The sequence below is a fragment of the Plectropomus leopardus genome, chromosome 13, assembly GCF_026936395.1.
Source record: "Plectropomus leopardus strain MGB_pleo_1.0 chromosome 13, ASM2693639v1, whole genome shotgun sequence".
NCBI lineage: Eukaryota > Metazoa > Chordata > Actinopteri > Perciformes > Serranidae > Plectropomus > Plectropomus leopardus.
Genome location: NC_142188.1, coordinates 16,447,496 through 16,464,437, shown reverse-complemented (window position 1 = coordinate 16,464,437; position 16,942 = coordinate 16,447,496). Strand labels below are relative to the sequence as shown.

The window sequence follows — 16,942 nt, the reverse complement described above, 5'->3', positions numbered from 1 at the left end:
GTTGGCTGAGTCTGAAAAAGGGACTTAAGTTGAGATTGTGATACAGTTGCAAAGAGGGGGGAGTAGCATCTTTTTTTCCATTGTACAATCTGGTCTGGAATAATTCATTATAGTAATGATATTCTTAACTGGCCTCGTTCACCAACCGTTCTTAAGCAGAAATGGTTTCAATAAACCCACTTACACAGTTTTCTAATTTGGGATTTATTCTTAGGTAGGAACAGAATCTTCACAGTCTTATACATATTTTAGAGCGGATATGTTCATGCAAAAATAATTGGTTACTTGATTTTATCATGTATAAAATTTTTAAATAATTATTTTCATTATTTTACAAAGCATCGCGGTCTTTCTAAATGAACTCTACAAAAACCCTTTATTTCACATTAGATATGTTAATTGGAAACCATACCATCCAATAATTAGTGACTGATGACGCTATTTATAGGCCAAAAGTTGGCCTATTTCTGCACCCTAGACCGACTTCTTTATAAAAAACACAAGGACAAATAATTCTGTGGTTTAAGAACGCATCATGAAACTGACAGACTTTTCTTGGAACATTTTTGAGGAACAAATATACGAAAAACTTGACGGTGATTAATGAAGTCTCTCTCAAATCTCACAGTGGTTGCTACATTCATCTAACATCGATTAATAATAAAATGAGCTTCTACAAATTGGCTGTTAAATACAAATATTTAACGATTAATTTTGTTTTCTATACAAATTTTTAAAGTCTGAACGGGGTTTGCAGGACTGTCAGTGTAACAGCAGCATCCACGTCATATAGTGATCAAGCTAACAGCGCTGATGACGGATCGCAAATGCACAATAGCTTTTTTTTGGTGACACTAGCTACAAAAGCCAGAGACTTGCTGCGAGAGTAGTGTGAAAAGTCAAAAGCACTCACTCTGCAGCAAACTCTGGGGACCAAAATGTCCCCAGAAGTATACTTTACAGAAAAAAAACACTGCTCGAAGCATTGTCAGTCGACTGTGAGTGTCTGACTGATGATTGGATTCTCTGACTTTCAATGGGCAGCCCTAATTGATAATGAAAATATTTAGTTGCAGTCCTAAAAGCAACAAGGTTTTATGGTTGAGGATGAAATGCTGCTTACCAAAATTTACCTTGGGAGTCTTAGCTGACTTCACCCTTCAGTTTTTTATCTCCATAGTCTTGTATCTTTGATCATATTCCAAAGAATCATTGATTGTCGTCTGTGCTGATTCATAAGTTATGTAAGTGCTCTGACTGTGATAATAATGCCTCCCTCTTTGCAGCTCAATGAAAGATATTTTATCATAAACAAACTCTTCCCCTCTTATCTTAGGTATCACTGTAAGACTCGTCGCTGTGGGCCGCTGAACTTGACCCTTGCTTCCGAATCCTGCCTTTCCAAGCAACACCATGCCATTAAGACTGTCCGTGTGCGCCAGCTGGACTCATTGCAGCCTTTGGTGGAGGATCCTCGCCTGGATGTCAGAGTGATCCAGCTGGTCCGAGATCCACGGGCCATCTTAGCATCCCGCATGGTGGCTTTCTCTTCGAAGTACCAGACGTGGAAGGCCTGGGCGCAGGACGGCCAGGTGCCCGAAGATGACGAGGAGGTGAAGCGGCTCAAAGGAAACTGCGACCAGATTAGGCAGTCTGCCGAGGTGGGACTGAGCCGACCTCGCTGGCTGAGGAGCCGCTACATGTTAGTGCGTTATGAGGATATTGCCCGCTACCCCATGCAGAAGGCAGAGGAGATGTACAGGTTTACGGGGATACCATTTAGCCCTCAAGCTAGGGAGTGGATTCTGAAGAACACCCAGACCACACAGGGAGCCAGCGGGATTTACTCCACCCAGAAGAACTCATCGGAGCAGGCAGAGAAATGGAGATTTAGCATTCCCTTCACACTGGCTCAGGTAGTGCAGAGAGTGTGCGGACCCACCATGAAGCTGTTTGGGTACAGGTTTGTGGATGATGAAAAGACACTCAGCAATAAGTCCATCAGTCTGCTGGAAGAGAAAGTATTTCATTAAACAACAGGTCATAAATGTAGCTGTGAATCTGCAAAGCGCTGCACACAATGAAGCCAGGAGAAGCCATTATTGCACAGACCAAAACTAGTAAGCAACAGTGCCATAACAGACACAAAAGGTTTTACTGCTGACGGTAAGATTTGGGCCATACTTTAATAGTCATACTCACCAATGATGTGCCTCATTGTGACAAACGAAGAGCCACTTGAGAGAGAGAAGTATTTATTTGCATACTGTTCACTTAAAAGCCTGTTATTTAAGCTTTATGTGGCGCTTTGTTTTTCATTTTAAATGAAATAAGCATAGATGTCAAGCCTGACTTGTAAGAGATTCTTATGTAAAATTTTATTGACAGTTGATCATGCTTAGACTTTCAGGGATAAACTTCAGTGAAAGTGATGTGTGTTTTGTTTGTCTGTGTGTGCGTGTATGTGAGGCCTTATCTCCACAGACATGGATATTTTTTTCCACCCTAATTCTCAAAAAAACACACCCTTTTTTAAAGCTTTTGTCGAGAGCATGCCAAACTCACAGGCGGCTATATAACCATAATCCTAAAGCCTTGCAAAGAATATGTTGGCCAATCAGCAGCCTTAAAAAAATTGTATTGGGGGGATACTTGGAGCAGTGACCTTCGTTCCTGAATAAAGTGGAAGAGTAACGGTATATTTTTGTGTAAACATCTAAAAAGTCCTGTTAGCAAGGTTAGAACCAGCACTACTTTTGTCATGTCCTCAATTGCACTAAAAGCCAGCTAATTTGCAGAGGTGGATGTACAGATTTCTTACCAGACAATAACTTCAGTAGAAGTTAAAGAACCTGTTAGAATTTTACTTGGGTGAAAGTCTTTAAGCAGCTGATATTTACTGTATTTAAGTATCAAAAGTAATTTTACATTAAATGAACTGAAACTTAACTGCAGCTTTGACAGCACCTGTTTGCACTTACCTTTATGTGATTAAACTATGATCTCACTTGCAAGCCAGGACCACTGATTCGCCAAACCTTTCTGATTTTATTTTATAGTAAGTAAAGAAAATTCATTGGGGAAATGCAGTGGCATAAAAGTGAAAGTTGACGGACATATAAAAACCCAAGTACAGATACTCCCAAAAAATTCTTGTGTTTCTTTCTCTTTGTGATGCCTCACATAGGAGAAAACAACCAAAAACTCAGTATTCCCTGTCTTCACATCAACTCTTAAAACAAAGTTTCCGAAAATCCTAACCCTGGACAGTCTTTTAGTGTCTTTAGACCAGGTTTGTGTGTGGACAAAAGCCCAAAGTACACAAAAAGACTATGTTTCCAAAAACACTGTGTCTGTGTGGACGAGGCCTGAAAGCGTGCTTGTTTCTGTTCATCAGGTTGATGCGCTAGTCTGCCTACTTCGGCCTGTATTTGGAAAGATCAACTAGGCTACAAAGTATCAGTTTAGATTAGATATGTTGTGCTATTATAGGGCTTTACTTATACACCTCAGGTGAAGTGAATGTGGCATTATATTTTGTGGTGTCTTCATGAAGACACTCAAAAGCATGCTGTGTGAAAATACAGAATGACCTTTAATAGATGTAACCAAATGCCATTTAAAGAAATTCTCAATGTAGCATAAAAAGAGGCCAATTAAGATGGATATATAAATATAATACTCATGAGGTTATTTAACATGAGTTGTTTAATGCTATATTATATATCACTTCAGATACCTACATGTGTCTACAACATACAAGTGTTGCCAACATACAAGTGTTGCCTCTCGCTACAGCCACTAGCTGCAGTAGTGATATATTTGCCTGTGCTGCCTCCTCATCTCTTAGAAACAGGCAGGTTGAGTGTTATTTTACAAAAAAGGCTCCTCTACTGATGATCCCTATGTTCATGAGCACACAAACATTTTTTTTATTTTTTAATCACTTCCTAACTCAAAGAAATAAAACCACCAGATAGATTAACTTCCACAAAATTCCAAATACTGTAAAGTAATTAGTCTTGAAATTTGTTGATGGTTTTGGTGACTACTAATTCTATGTAAGATGTACGTATGTAGCTGTATTAATGTGGCCTATCACTTTAAGTGAAACCCAGGTGCTGTTGCGTTAACTGTCACTCTTGATGGTATATAAAGGTATCCACTGTGACTCCAGTTCAATGGTAGCATTGTGTTCAGCTTGGCTGAGGCACTGCTGAAACTGCAGTGGTGCTCATGGAAAGGGACATGCATGAGACTTACATATAGTAGAGGGCTTATACTAACTTAGAGTTTAAAACATAAATATGAATACATTTTGACTGGCAGGCTTTGAGGTGCCTTCACTCACTGCAGAAGTATGTAAGCCAAAAGGGAATACTGTGAAAAACCAAGTGCAGCTGAAATAACGGTGTAGTCAGTTTATGTTTTAAAATAATTTAGATACCCACAGAGGCAATGTTGTTCATAAAGATATGTTTGACTGTAAAACGCTGGTGGTTTGGCCTTCATAGAGACTTGGTGTAATTGTCGACTTGAATTAAATGTTTTCACGGTGGAAAAAGAATAAAAAACCATCAATTAAATAAAATTTAAATACTTTTTCCCCAAGCTCTGTTTACAGTCATATTTCTACTTACCTGAGACCAAGTTCTGTCAATGCATAGGTCAAATAAACTCTATAAACATGCTTACATATTCAATGCACATGCAAAATATGTGGGCAACGTGACAAGATTTTGGTATCTGAAGAATTCAGGTTTTTGTTTGTGGTCCAAGTATTGATGGCCATTCATGTTAAAGCGGCACATTGGCAGTCTGTGTATAAGAGACAAAACGAATCGACCAAAATAGAATCTTAGTATCCGTCATCTGTGTGAGTTATCTTGATATTAACTTAAAAAAAATCTGCATTCATATGCATTCATATATGTCTGATTAAAGAGATTAACCAAAATGGTTAGAAGAGGAAGCCTTGGCCCAAATATCAGGGGGCTGCACCAGATCACCTGAATATTGGCCCTCTACCCCCAGAGGCTTATTCGAGATTGTAAGGCAAACAGTTTAAGAAGTGGTGTGGCTATGCAGGGCTTGATTTTACCAGGTGCAATGTCTGAGACATTAATACTGTATTTTGTTTTCAAGTCTTCAGGAAGTATCAGATCCTTGTTTGTGACTTGAATCTGATTTGTGCAAGTCTACAGCTCTGGTAATCAGAAACTCTCCATTGTCCATCCTGTACTACTCATTATGTTCATTTTGCAGTAATTTTGTGTCAGGCTATCACTCTTTTCAAATTCTGCTGAAATTACTGCATCCAGACACATTTTAGCAAATAATTTAGTGCTTGAAATAAACAGATGGACAGTGGAGTTTTGAGTTGTCAAAGTTATGTTTCTTCAATAACTTGTCAGTGTTTATGATTGCAACTAAGTTACTGTCATTTTCTTGTCATTTTTGCAAGAGAAACCAAGGACCAAAGCACAGATTATGCTTAAGCAAACATAAATGTATCACACACATGTAAATGATAGAGTTTCTTCTAATGAAATGATAATTAAAGTGTTTTTCTTGTTGTGAAATGGTGCTTTGAAGCGGCTTCTGTCTAACATAAAATTATCTTTTTTTCAGTGGTTAAAGAATCCAAAATAAAACCAGCAGTTTCTCATCATTTGACAAGTAACATCCTGTTTTGGTGTTACGAATTACACTTGTATATAATACAGTTTAAACCTTTTTTTAATGTTGGCTGGCTTAGAATGACCTGTGATGTCATATCATTTTTAATGAATTAATTTAAGAAGACCACCCAGACATAATATGATGAAAAAATCAATTACGGAAAAAAAAAAGATTTTGTGTCTTTGAGTATCTAGTAAAGTTCTATATATTTCCACTGTATTATTATTATTATTATTATTATTATTATTATTATTATTATTATTATCAGTCTTTTATTTTTTGTTTTTTTAGTGTTGCTAAGATTTGTACATTTTATTTTTATTTATATGTAGGGTACTTATTATTTCAAAAAGGCCATTGTATTTTACTACATTGCAGAGTAAAAACTAAACAAACAAACAAACAAAAAAAACACTTACAGGGGAAAAAAAACATGATCGATATTCAAATGGTTAAATTTTGAGAGGATAACCATGAGGCCAACCATGAGGGGAATAATTATGGTTAACATTATTTTACCTCACCTTCGTTTAAAGAAAATCGTAGCTACCTTTTAGATTTTAGGCACCGCCCAGCACATCACGTGAACCATTTCAAACACACCTATGATATTGATGACCAGGTGCATGCTGGGTCAGGCTAACATGCTAAATGCTAGAAGATGCACCTCCGGCTGTAACCACGCGTGCACTGAAAAACTTTTACTTTCTGTGAGGAGTTTGAGGACTTCCGGCGCTTTGGGAGGGAAAAGTTTTGAGTGTTAGGAGCGTAGTTGGACAAAGAGATCGAGTGGACTGTTTTATGTTTACATCGTGCAGAGAAGCGGAATCTGGCGCAGATGGAGGAGGACTTCGCGGTGCAGGAGACTCGCACAGTGACGTTCATACAGGTGAGTACAAACAGCACACCGGCTGAATGTTTTCTCCAGGTGAGAACATTAGCAACCACCGCGTTTTCTTGCAAGGAAACGTGCATTTTGCGTTGTGTGAAAGCTGTGCTGTGTTGTTTGGCTCGTGGCTGCGTACTCTGTCTGCCATTGAGATGTTTTTTCTGTTGTTGATTATTTAAAAAGTGTCGAGCTTTTTATCTAATTTATGTGACTTAATATTGGAGATGTGTCTCTTGTGTGGTTGATTGTAGGAAAACTGAACTTTGAAGGGGAATTGTTGTTGCTGTTGGAATTTGTTGTTGCTGATGTTGTTCCATTATGTGTACACCTTCATATTGAAAGCATTTTTTTGTAGCTGAAAGATGTTATTTAATTTTAGCGGAGTTGCTAGGATACTAGGTAATGGGGGGATCAACAGAGACACCATGATACGATATTATCATGATACAATAATATTGCAATTTCAAAGTTGTTGCAATTTTTTAAGTACTGCAATTACACATATTTCTGAAATATACTGCGATTTGTTACCTTTTTATCTGTAAATTATGTCCCCACTGCAAAACCTTTCCTGGTTATCTAATAAGATTATGTTTTGAAAATATTTTTATTGCAGCAAATTGTAAATAGTTGACTGAAAAGACCTCTAGAAGGCCACTTGCTGTAGAAAATCTTGTACTCGTAAGAACCAATGAACGACAATGTAAACTTGATGAATAATAACACAACCTTGATGAATAATTAAATAAACTAGATGAGTAACAAAATAAACTCAGTGAGCCTCAGTTTTCCTTACTTGAAGATATTTTCATTACACAGATCTGATCAGAGAAGCTTTTGGCACAACAGATGTGCATGGACAGAAACATTCCCAAAACTTAGAGTAACAGAGATAAGATAAAACTAATCCCGAAGGAAATTCATGTGCCAGATAGCCCCAGAAGTACAGTAGCAAAAAAGAACAAAGTGTCTAGTAATAATAATGCTTAAAAATAGATAGTAAATGATAATGTTTAAAAGTAAAAGTAAAAAAAATGCACATGGAGTTTAAAATTTTAGTGAAATGATAATTATTTTGAGGTCATTATATACTTTAAAAAAATCACACTTATCAATTTGTATTCCGTCTTTACCATTATATCCCCCTACGTCCCACACACTGAACCTTTAAGATGAAAACCTGAAGATGTAGCAGTACATACAATCATTCCTCCTCTATAGATTCCACAACAAATGTTTTTGTTTTCTTGTCGATTTTTGTAAGCAATGGAAGAGACTGAGAGCGACATGGATGAAATGGGGATTAATGTGGGATTGTTTACTCAGTTGCATTCTCTCCGTGTAGCTCCACATCCACATGCATGCGGTTGCCAGGGATCCCCAAAAGGCTGAGTGGCAACAACTAGAGGAAAAAGGCAGAAACAGGGAGCCCATTCAAGTCTGCATTCTTTCTGTGTTTCATGGCCCGGCTGAGAGAAAGCTCTTCAAAGTTCACAGCTGTTGGTCAAGCTGATTCTAGCCTAGATCTTTTCCCTGATGCAGATTATTCCCACAGCAACACAGCAGATGTTGCCATCCTCTCAAAGAGTTAAAATCTTGTGATAAGCCTCTGAAGAGACAGGCTTTGCCCACTCTCAAGTTTTGTAGTTTTTTAACCACATGCAGTGCTGTGGAGCAGTGAGTTTGAAAAGTGGGTCCCTTTAAGTGTTTAAGCAGCTTGTGACAGGGTGACGTGATGCACTTTTGCTGATGGCAAATGTGTTGATGCGAAGACAGTTTGTGGAAGCAGGAACAGAGTACAAGATGAGAGACATATTCAGTGCTGTCATCAGTCATGATAATATGCAGAATCTGGGTACATAGACTGAAAACCTAAGTCACACACAATAGCCCCATACACTAAACAGTCACTAGCACCCAAATAATGCATATCCTAATGTAACAGCACACCAAAGTATAGAAGAAAGATGGCAGGATTAAGATGCAGGTTGAAAAAAAAAAAAAAACTGGTTTTAGCTTTTTGAATGTTTTCTAAATGTTTTAACTGGAACATGTTTGGCCTTGAGGATACACATTCGTTAAAAAATATTGACAGTTTACCGAACTGAGTGGACTAACACCTCTAACCATGACTTTCTGACTGTAAGTAGTACTTAAAGGGGAAGTTGTTTAAAAGTTTCCAAATGATGATGACTGATTTGCTCAGTAAGCTTCCATTGGCAATACTGTTGTTGACCCAAGAGCTGATGACAAGAACTTGACCTACCACGTAATATCCTGTCCTAGGATGGATTAAAAAAAACAAAAAACGAAAAAAAAGTTTTAAAGTTAGTCAGAACAGACAATGGAGTGTTTATGTTCAGTTTCTCAGATTCTCTGTGTTTGATTTTTAATGATTTAATCATTTTGTCCAACAAAATGACCTCTCACAATAATATGCCACGTTCAGGTCAGGGTCAGGACATACTGCTGTGTCAGTGAGGTTTTGGCTGACAGGAAGAGAGCCACATTTAACATGTTTTAAAATGTTTTCATTTCAGTATACAGGGCAGTCGACATGAACATAGAAACAGAGTCCATAGAGAGGTTGCTCATAGACAAGAGAGGCTATTGTTTTCATTATAGGAACAATGTATTTCATATAATATATAAATTTGAGAGTATAAACACAGAACATAAAAAATAATACTAATATTATATATATATATATATATATATATATATATATATATATAAACAGTTGACAAAGTTATGATAAAATACAGTAGTCTTAAACACAGTCACCCACTTCAGTCTGATAGATTTCCTTTTTTTATCCCTTAGTTTTCTTGTCTCTTGTTTTCTTTAACTTAAAGAAAAAGTAGCTGGCTCAGATGTGGTTCCTCATCTTTGTAATGTTTTCCTGCTCCAGTGACAGTTGGCAATTCTAGATGTAATATTAATACTAGTTATTTTGGGAATTAATTAATTTTGGTCCGTGCAGATGAGACCTTTTGGATAACATGGAACTGTGATAATGAAAGACAGCTGGAGTGAAGCTGTACACTACAGTGGATCTACTGGGTTTGTTGGGCCTTTTTGGCTCATGACTTATGACTTGAGTTTTTGTGACCACTGTGCTGTTAACCCAATTAACAGTAGTTTTTCATTCGCTGCAAACATGCCAAACATTTTGTGGCTATGAAAACATGAAAATAGATTTGTGCTGTATTACATACTGCGCACAGATGAATCGGTGTATAGCCACCTACATGCAGCCCTTCACAAAGATGACTAGCTCATTTGAGTTTCAGGTACAATTTGGCACCGCTTGCTCCGAGGGTGACACTGGTTCAGACCGTCATGCCATTAAACTACTACATCAACAGATGCACACAGTGTCCTTGTGTGCACATGTAGATTCAATGACTCTACTTGTGCTTTTTTTTAGGGAGGGGAAGGGAGGGCTGCTAAAGAAACAGGAAACCCACCCCCCCTTATCGAGCTTTTCTGGCTCTCATCCATGTTCCTCCTCGCTTAAACATCCCCTGTTCCACCTCAGTCCTCTCACACTAGGTGATCTGGACAGGTAATGACTGTTTTTGGAAACGTTTCTGAAGTGATGTCTTCCCGAAATGGAATGTTTTTTGTGCATATTTTTGGGTGTGTGTCTGTGCTGTGACTTTTCTTTTTTGGGATCATGACATCCACTTTCTGTCTTAAGCTATCCAGTGTTCCACAATCATTATGCTGGGCCAGTCCAGCTCTCCACCCCTCAAGCAAACACACATCCACTCCGTACCCCTACCTTTCTCTAAGCACACTCCATCTCCTCTTACTGGCTGCCCCTTGCTGGAAGGTAAATAAATCCTGTGGTCGGGGTGGAACACTGAGTGCCCTCATATGCCTCTGGAGTCGCTCTGCCTGAAAGAGGCCTTGTGTTTGCCTCTGTAAGGGGCTCCACTCCAGTCACAAGCTGGCTAGGCACAGATAGGCTGCTCTGTTGAACACCTCCAAAGAGAGTCAGCTCTAAAAAAGCATGGTTTGAAAGTAAAACCAGAAGCGCTGACTCATGCATTAAAACATACAGTTCTGCCTTCGTTGTAATGAAACTTTTGGATAAATAATGTTCAACAAAAAGCTAGGATATAATTGTCTAGTGCCATAGTGCCATCAACTGCATTTATTTTCTGTGTGTCCTGCAGAGGGCAGTACAACCTACAGGATCACCAAGACTCATTTGTTTCTTTTGTGTGTGTGTGTGTGTGTGTGTGTGTGTCTGTGTCTGTGTCTGTGTCTGTGTCTGTCTGTCTGTCTGTGTGTATGTGTGTGCACAGAAAACATATGACAGTGTACAGTTTGTATGTGCGTGTGCACACGGCCGTGCAGAAATGCATGCATGTCTGCACTATATGCATGTGAGCATATGTGCATTTGCATGTGTGAGGGGCCTCTCTCAGGTGATTGCTCACATGTGGAGCGGTAATTGTTGTGCTGTTTTATCTTCCTCATTACAGGAAGTTTTCCTGCAGCTCGAGACAAAGCAGAAAATGATTCCTGCTTATGCCTGTTCTTCTTCAATCCATTGTTGCTCTCTCTGTTCCCCTCACCGCGTCCCTAGAGCTCAATGGGACGGAAGTGTGAAAGATGTCCACATCAAAGAGGGTGCAGGCCAGCACTAATCCGCAAATAATGACAGGCAGGCAGGGCTGGACTTAACACACATGTCCCCTTACTTGCTAATCTTAGACGGTCCCTCATGGGGATCAATGTACAATATAGCACCTGCACAGCAAATAAAGGCAAGTTAGAATTATTATGGGCTGAAATAAGCAAAAGGTTCCATAGACATCTTCATGTTAAACATCTTATATTTTATCATAAAGAGGTAGAGTGTGAAGAAGGAGAGTGTGGAGCACAAGTAGGGAATTAATGCAGTGAGGGCATCATTAGATGATTTCCCCTCAGTCCATAAACTGGCTCTGACCAGAGAAGTGGACACCCTCTAGTGGGGAAAGACTAAGTGTCTAAATGCTGCACATAAATGTGAAAATCTAATGTTTTTAAGGTGCTAGAATCAAGACGCAGTCACACACACACACACACACACACACACACACTCCCTAACTGTCAGGTGGGCAGCCCTTGAGGCAGAATTCTTCCAGACTCACCTGTACCATTGTTTCCTGTGCTCTTCCTGTGTGAGGAGCCTGTGTTGTTTGAATACAATGGGGTCAGGGAAATCACAGCGCCTGTCAGACAGACACTCCATCATTGTGACAGACAGTGGAGTGACAACAAACGGCACAAATGCTTACTACCAACTTGCCCGAGTTTTGTGTTTGCTCATTGCTTCCATGCAGGTGTCATCACACAGAAAATTGACCTCGAGTTGCAGAGTAAATGTCCTGAATATGTCGTATTTGTTCTTTTAGTTTTTATTCTGTTTCAGAAGTAACATTGAAAGCTGTACACATTTTTGTACTCTCACACACTTTTTGCATGAGCAGTCACTGGTAGATGGCAGATTGCTTTTACCAGTGTTGGTAATAGTTAACTGCATGTAGCGCAATACTAGTTTAACTACAGTTTGCAGTTTTTGGGCAGAGGTTTAACCGTGCAGCTTTTCAGTAGTTAACTACTCAGTCATGTGGCTTATGTAGTCAATTACAAAATACGTATTTATTCAACTTATGACTTGTCATATGACATAGTGCTTTCCTCAGTGTCAGTTCAGTTGTACCTCTGTGTAACAATATGAGATTCCAGACTGGGATTGTGATCATTTCCCATGATGCACTTTTGGTAGTTGAACTAATTCTTGAAACTAGTTTTACTTTGAAAAGATTTTTTTCTTTATAACATTTTCTTGTGAAGCAGCTAGTAGCTTTGTAAACTACTTTTTTTTTATGTAGTTTGACCAACACTGGCTGTAACAAAACATACCTCTTTATCTTTTCTTTTTTAGATGTACATTTTGGTTGCAGTCATGCATTAAATGACAAAAATAATAGTTACAAAAAATGTAATTGTTTTTTCAAATTTTATTTGGTGAGCCTAAAACATATAAAAAATGCTTAAATTTATTGGTCAGGCTAATTATGAGATAGTATAGATGAAAAGACATATTGTTTCCACAAGATCAGAGTTTAGAACCTAACTGACAAACCCTAACCCTAACCCACAAAATCATCAAGACATAAAAAGTAAATTAAAAGATTTAAAACTGTATAAATGTACAAAGTTGCAATAAAAATAAAGTAATATGACTTCAATGAAAATTACATTTTAATAATTATAACATAAGAGCGCCACGTGTGTCGATGTAGAAAATAATGTGTATCACACTTTGAGTTAACATGAGTTTCTGTGCTTTATTTTAATTTCTGTTCATTCTATCAGTATTTGAATGAATCATAATCGTACTTCAACATGTAAAAGACTGCAAAGAACATGTAACTGATATTGCTTAACTGATAGCAGCAGCATCCTCAACAGGAATCGATATCATATGATATTGTGCCATCCACGAAGTAATACTAAGCCCTCCTATTCACTCCTTAATCTCCCAGTGAACTTCCTTGAGGCAGCCAGGCTATGTTAGACTGACGTGAAACAAAAGGTAACTGTGCAGCTGAATGTCTTCCAGACGCCCGAGCCCCATAGGAAAGGTCTATCTAAAGTGCCAGAGTTGGGGATTAAACTCACTCTGGGAATGTCAGCTTTGTCAGACAATACAATTCCTTCACTGCTGACACCACTGTCTTCATTAAAATTTGATCATGCTGCCTCCAAAACGATGGCTTTTATCCAAACTATTGCAGCCTTATCTTGACATGATTTGGGAAATGCTTATTAGGTTTCACTCTTAGCAATTGCATGTCAAAAAGCCACCAGTAGTATTGATCTTCCATCTATCCAAACTTTAATTTATGTGAAAAAATGAGAAAAAAAGCAATACCATGACGTCACTTTTTCCTTTCATAATGCCAGTTCTCTTCAGTACACCTCTGCTCTGAGTGATGGGTGTACCCCATCAAGATCAGCCCACAGCGAGCCCCCACAGAAGACTATAGACATCAGTGTTACTTTATACTATGTTGTCTCCCCTGCACCCCGCTGTCAGTCACTCTGCTGGTCCAACCTTCTCGAGTTGCACCAGCTATGATTAGCAATTTCTACCATTATGTATCCTCCCTGCATAATTCATGCCCTTCGTTCTTTTTCACCGTTCCCTTGAGAGAACATGAGAGGGGAATCCCACCCTAGTCCAACAAAACCCACAGGGCTTGTCTTGTGGTGGGAGTGAAAAAATAATGCTGCATTTTTAATCGTCCAAACATTGCATGATTTATAATTGATGAGAGAATGATCGTAGGTGCCGGTTTGCCCTCCTCCACCATCAAGGAAATGAAATGGTGCGGAAAGTGTTGGGTCATTAGGCCGTGAGGGATCGAGTGCTCTCCTGATCCAGAGACCAAGTGTGACAAAGCAGCAAAGAGGAAATCCCATACACTGACCAAAGTGGAGCAAGCATTTTCCCCTTCCCTCGGTCGAGTCTGCTATTGTCCAGCTGTGTCATTCTGCTGAGAGACAGCAAGGTTTGTTATTGGAGAAGCCAGCTCTGGTTCACCGTGGGATGGGTTAACATGAGAATTTGTTTGGGTAAAATAATAAAGTGGGAAATGCTTTGCCTGATATCAGACAGAATTGTCAACCTGTTTCCATCTTCAGTCTGACATTGCGTTGGGATTTGATTTTCCACAACCAATGAGAGAGCAATGTATCGGCCTAAATCTAACATCATTTTGGGTCTACACTGGTGCGTAGCCATGTCAACATACCCATTTTGCTGGGATTTTAAGACCGGAGTGGAGCACAGTAAATCAGACTAAGATGTTGGGCGATATTGAGAGCAAATGTCAATTTAGAACAGCCTTGATAACAGTGTCTGTCTTCTCTGTAACGTTCACCATTGTTGTTATTCTTTTTTGGTTCCAGCACCACTTGACAATGCTTTTCACAACATCTTTACAACAGCGTTAGTCCCTGCTGTCGTGCTGTTTGGCAAATCAAGTCCCCCCATGGCACTGGGGGGACTTGATTGATTGTTTTTTTTTTTTTTTTTTGGTTTAAAATTATTTTCTGGGGACTTTTTTGGCCTTTGTTAGACAGAACAGCTTCAGCATGAAAGGGGGAGAGAGAGGTGATGACCTGCATCAAAGGGCAGAGGTTGGGATCGAACCTGTGGTCGCTGCAGCACGGACATAGCCTGTGTCCATGGGCTGCTTACTCTACCATGTGAGCGACTAGGTGCTCCTTGTTTTCTAGTTTTTATGAGAAATTGCTGTTACATGTCACAATGCCAGACAAATCAGTAAACTTAAACTTAGTATAAATGCCCTGCTTGCAAGAGTTATTAGCCTCTTTTACACTGCCTATTCAAGGCACGGATGTTGCACTGTTATTCTGCATTGCTGTTCTTTATTAAAAGTATAATTGCGGAATTGGGCAAAGAATTGTCTCACCTTTAAGATGGAAGTAGAGGTTGTAAAAGTGCCAAGTTGAGTTTAAAAGTGTGTAGAAGAGACAGCCGGCACGGTTGACCAGGATGTTTGGGATGGTTAAGACCCTTTGCTGATGTGTTATTTGTTCGACCTACTGGCAGATGACTTTAAAAGCAGCTGGCAGCAGTTAACAGCTAACCCAAAAAAGAAGAGCAGCGGGTACGAATGTACCTAAATTGAAGAGACAACGAGGAGCTTTTTGCCCTCTGAGCGGAGAATAAGATCAACCGCCATAGAGACTAAAAATCTTTGCGATTGTCATATTACGCCATTGGTGTTGTTTAGAAAGCGCTGCTGGTGCGCATGTTTTGTCAGACTAGAGGCTGACGCTGTTGTGTTACACGTCATGCCTTTTTTGCCTCCGCGACCCTGGCAGACTTTCTAAAATCACACTGGGGCAGCATGATGCTGCTGCTGTTTATGTCTGGTTTAAAAAGCAAAGGTGGTGCAATGAAGGGTCTATGTAGCTGTCCTGTTGTGCGATTGCAAGACTTATGATTTATTAAATATCACCTTCCTTGGCAGCATTTACAGGCGACTTTAATTAAAATTACTTATGTGACAAAATACAAATAAAAGCAGACAAAGAAATCTAAAATAGCTCCTGTCTTTGAGGGCACAGGGTTTTTGGGAAGGCAGTTTAGAAATGGTCATGTTTTCCTCCAAGTAATTCTTAATCGCTGTGTTTTCATCTCCAGGCAGGACAGTAATGACCAATTCTGAGTGACTGACCATGGGAATGAGCACAGCTTAAATCCCTTCCATCCCCGTCCATGTGTGTGCTTGAGTCTGATTCCTAAACTCCACACACACACACACACACACACACACATGCGCACACACACTTATGCGCACACACACACACCCAGGGTTACAGAGTTGAGTCTGCTTTATGGTGTAGCCACCCTTTGATTCACCGCTCAATGAAACTTGTGACTGTTTTAATTAAGGGGAAAATACACTGACAGTGTAGCACACGGAAATCCGCCGCCGTGCACATAAAGGGCGCTAATGCTTTTCTTCCTGTCGACGCAAGGCTGGCCCCCTTTTGTCAGACTGACCATTCACTTTTCATTCATTTTCCTTTCCTCTCTTTCTTCGGTTCTTAAGTACTGCATCGCATGAGGTCTGTAGCTAATGACAGGAAAAACATATTCAGGGCGCAGCCAGGTGAGAGAGCTTCGTGTGACTGGTTGGGATTGACGTTTTGTAAAAACAGACTCATTTCTTACTTTGTTTTCGGGTCTGTTTGTGACAGAACTGCCACAGGGTATTCTTAATGGCGGCCAAAATTAACAACAGGGAATACTTCACCCTCTTCTGTTGTTTGGCGGGCCTTAGGGCAGGAGGAGTTCATCTCTGCTTCCCTACAGGAAATAAGTTATAACTAATTGTCTAATTCTCTACTTTTTAACAAGATTTCCATACCCACTTGCATTCAGTATGAATCTCTGGGTCAGTTTGTGTGCTATTTAAACTCTTCACTCTTTGGACAGGCTAGTTAAGTAATGGAAAATAGTTCTCTCTGGTCATCAACCAGCATCCAAAACAGCTGACAGCTGTCTGTGGGTTCCCATGTTAGTCACAGAGGTACAGTTCTCTGTCGTTGTGGTATTTTGACAGATGTTTCACTGAGGTATGTGTATGCTGGCGTGTGACAAGTCCTCTCTTCCTCTGGGGATCAATGTCTGTCCTGTTCTCTTGCCGATCTGATGTTTATCTGCTGGTGATCAATCACACTGTTGACAGCATGAGGGTTAGTGTTACCATCCCCGCTGCCTCTGAGTGGGCGTCTGTAGAGAGAATACAGAGGACAGGTGATAAC

At 39.6% G+C, this 16,942-nt stretch overlaps 1 protein-coding gene and 1 long non-coding RNA gene across 6 annotated transcripts in view; both read left to right on the top strand.

Moving 5' to 3' along the window:
- The window catches only part of chst3a (carbohydrate (chondroitin 6) sulfotransferase 3a), a 30,436-nt gene extending 24,860 nt beyond the window's left edge, over positions 1-5,576 (top strand). For both annotated transcript variants that reach the window (XM_088086329.1, XM_042502727.2), the window contains exon 5: positions 1,337-5,576. In XM_088086329.1, coding sequence (XP_087942455.1) covers positions 1,337-2,033 — 697 coding nt within the window. In that variant the 3' untranslated portion in view covers positions 2,034-5,576. The remainder of the gene's footprint in view (positions 1-1,336) is intronic.
- A 722-nt stretch (positions 5,577-6,298) lies between these two features.
- LOC148187685 (uncharacterized) overlaps positions 6,299-16,942 on the top strand; it is a 105,781-nt gene continuing 95,137 nt past the window's right edge. For all 4 annotated transcript variants that reach the window (XR_015778410.1, XR_015778411.1, XR_015778412.1 and 1 more), the window contains exon 1: positions 6,299-6,571. This is a non-coding gene — a long non-coding RNA (uncharacterized LOC148187685). The remainder of the gene's footprint in view (positions 6,572-16,942) is intronic.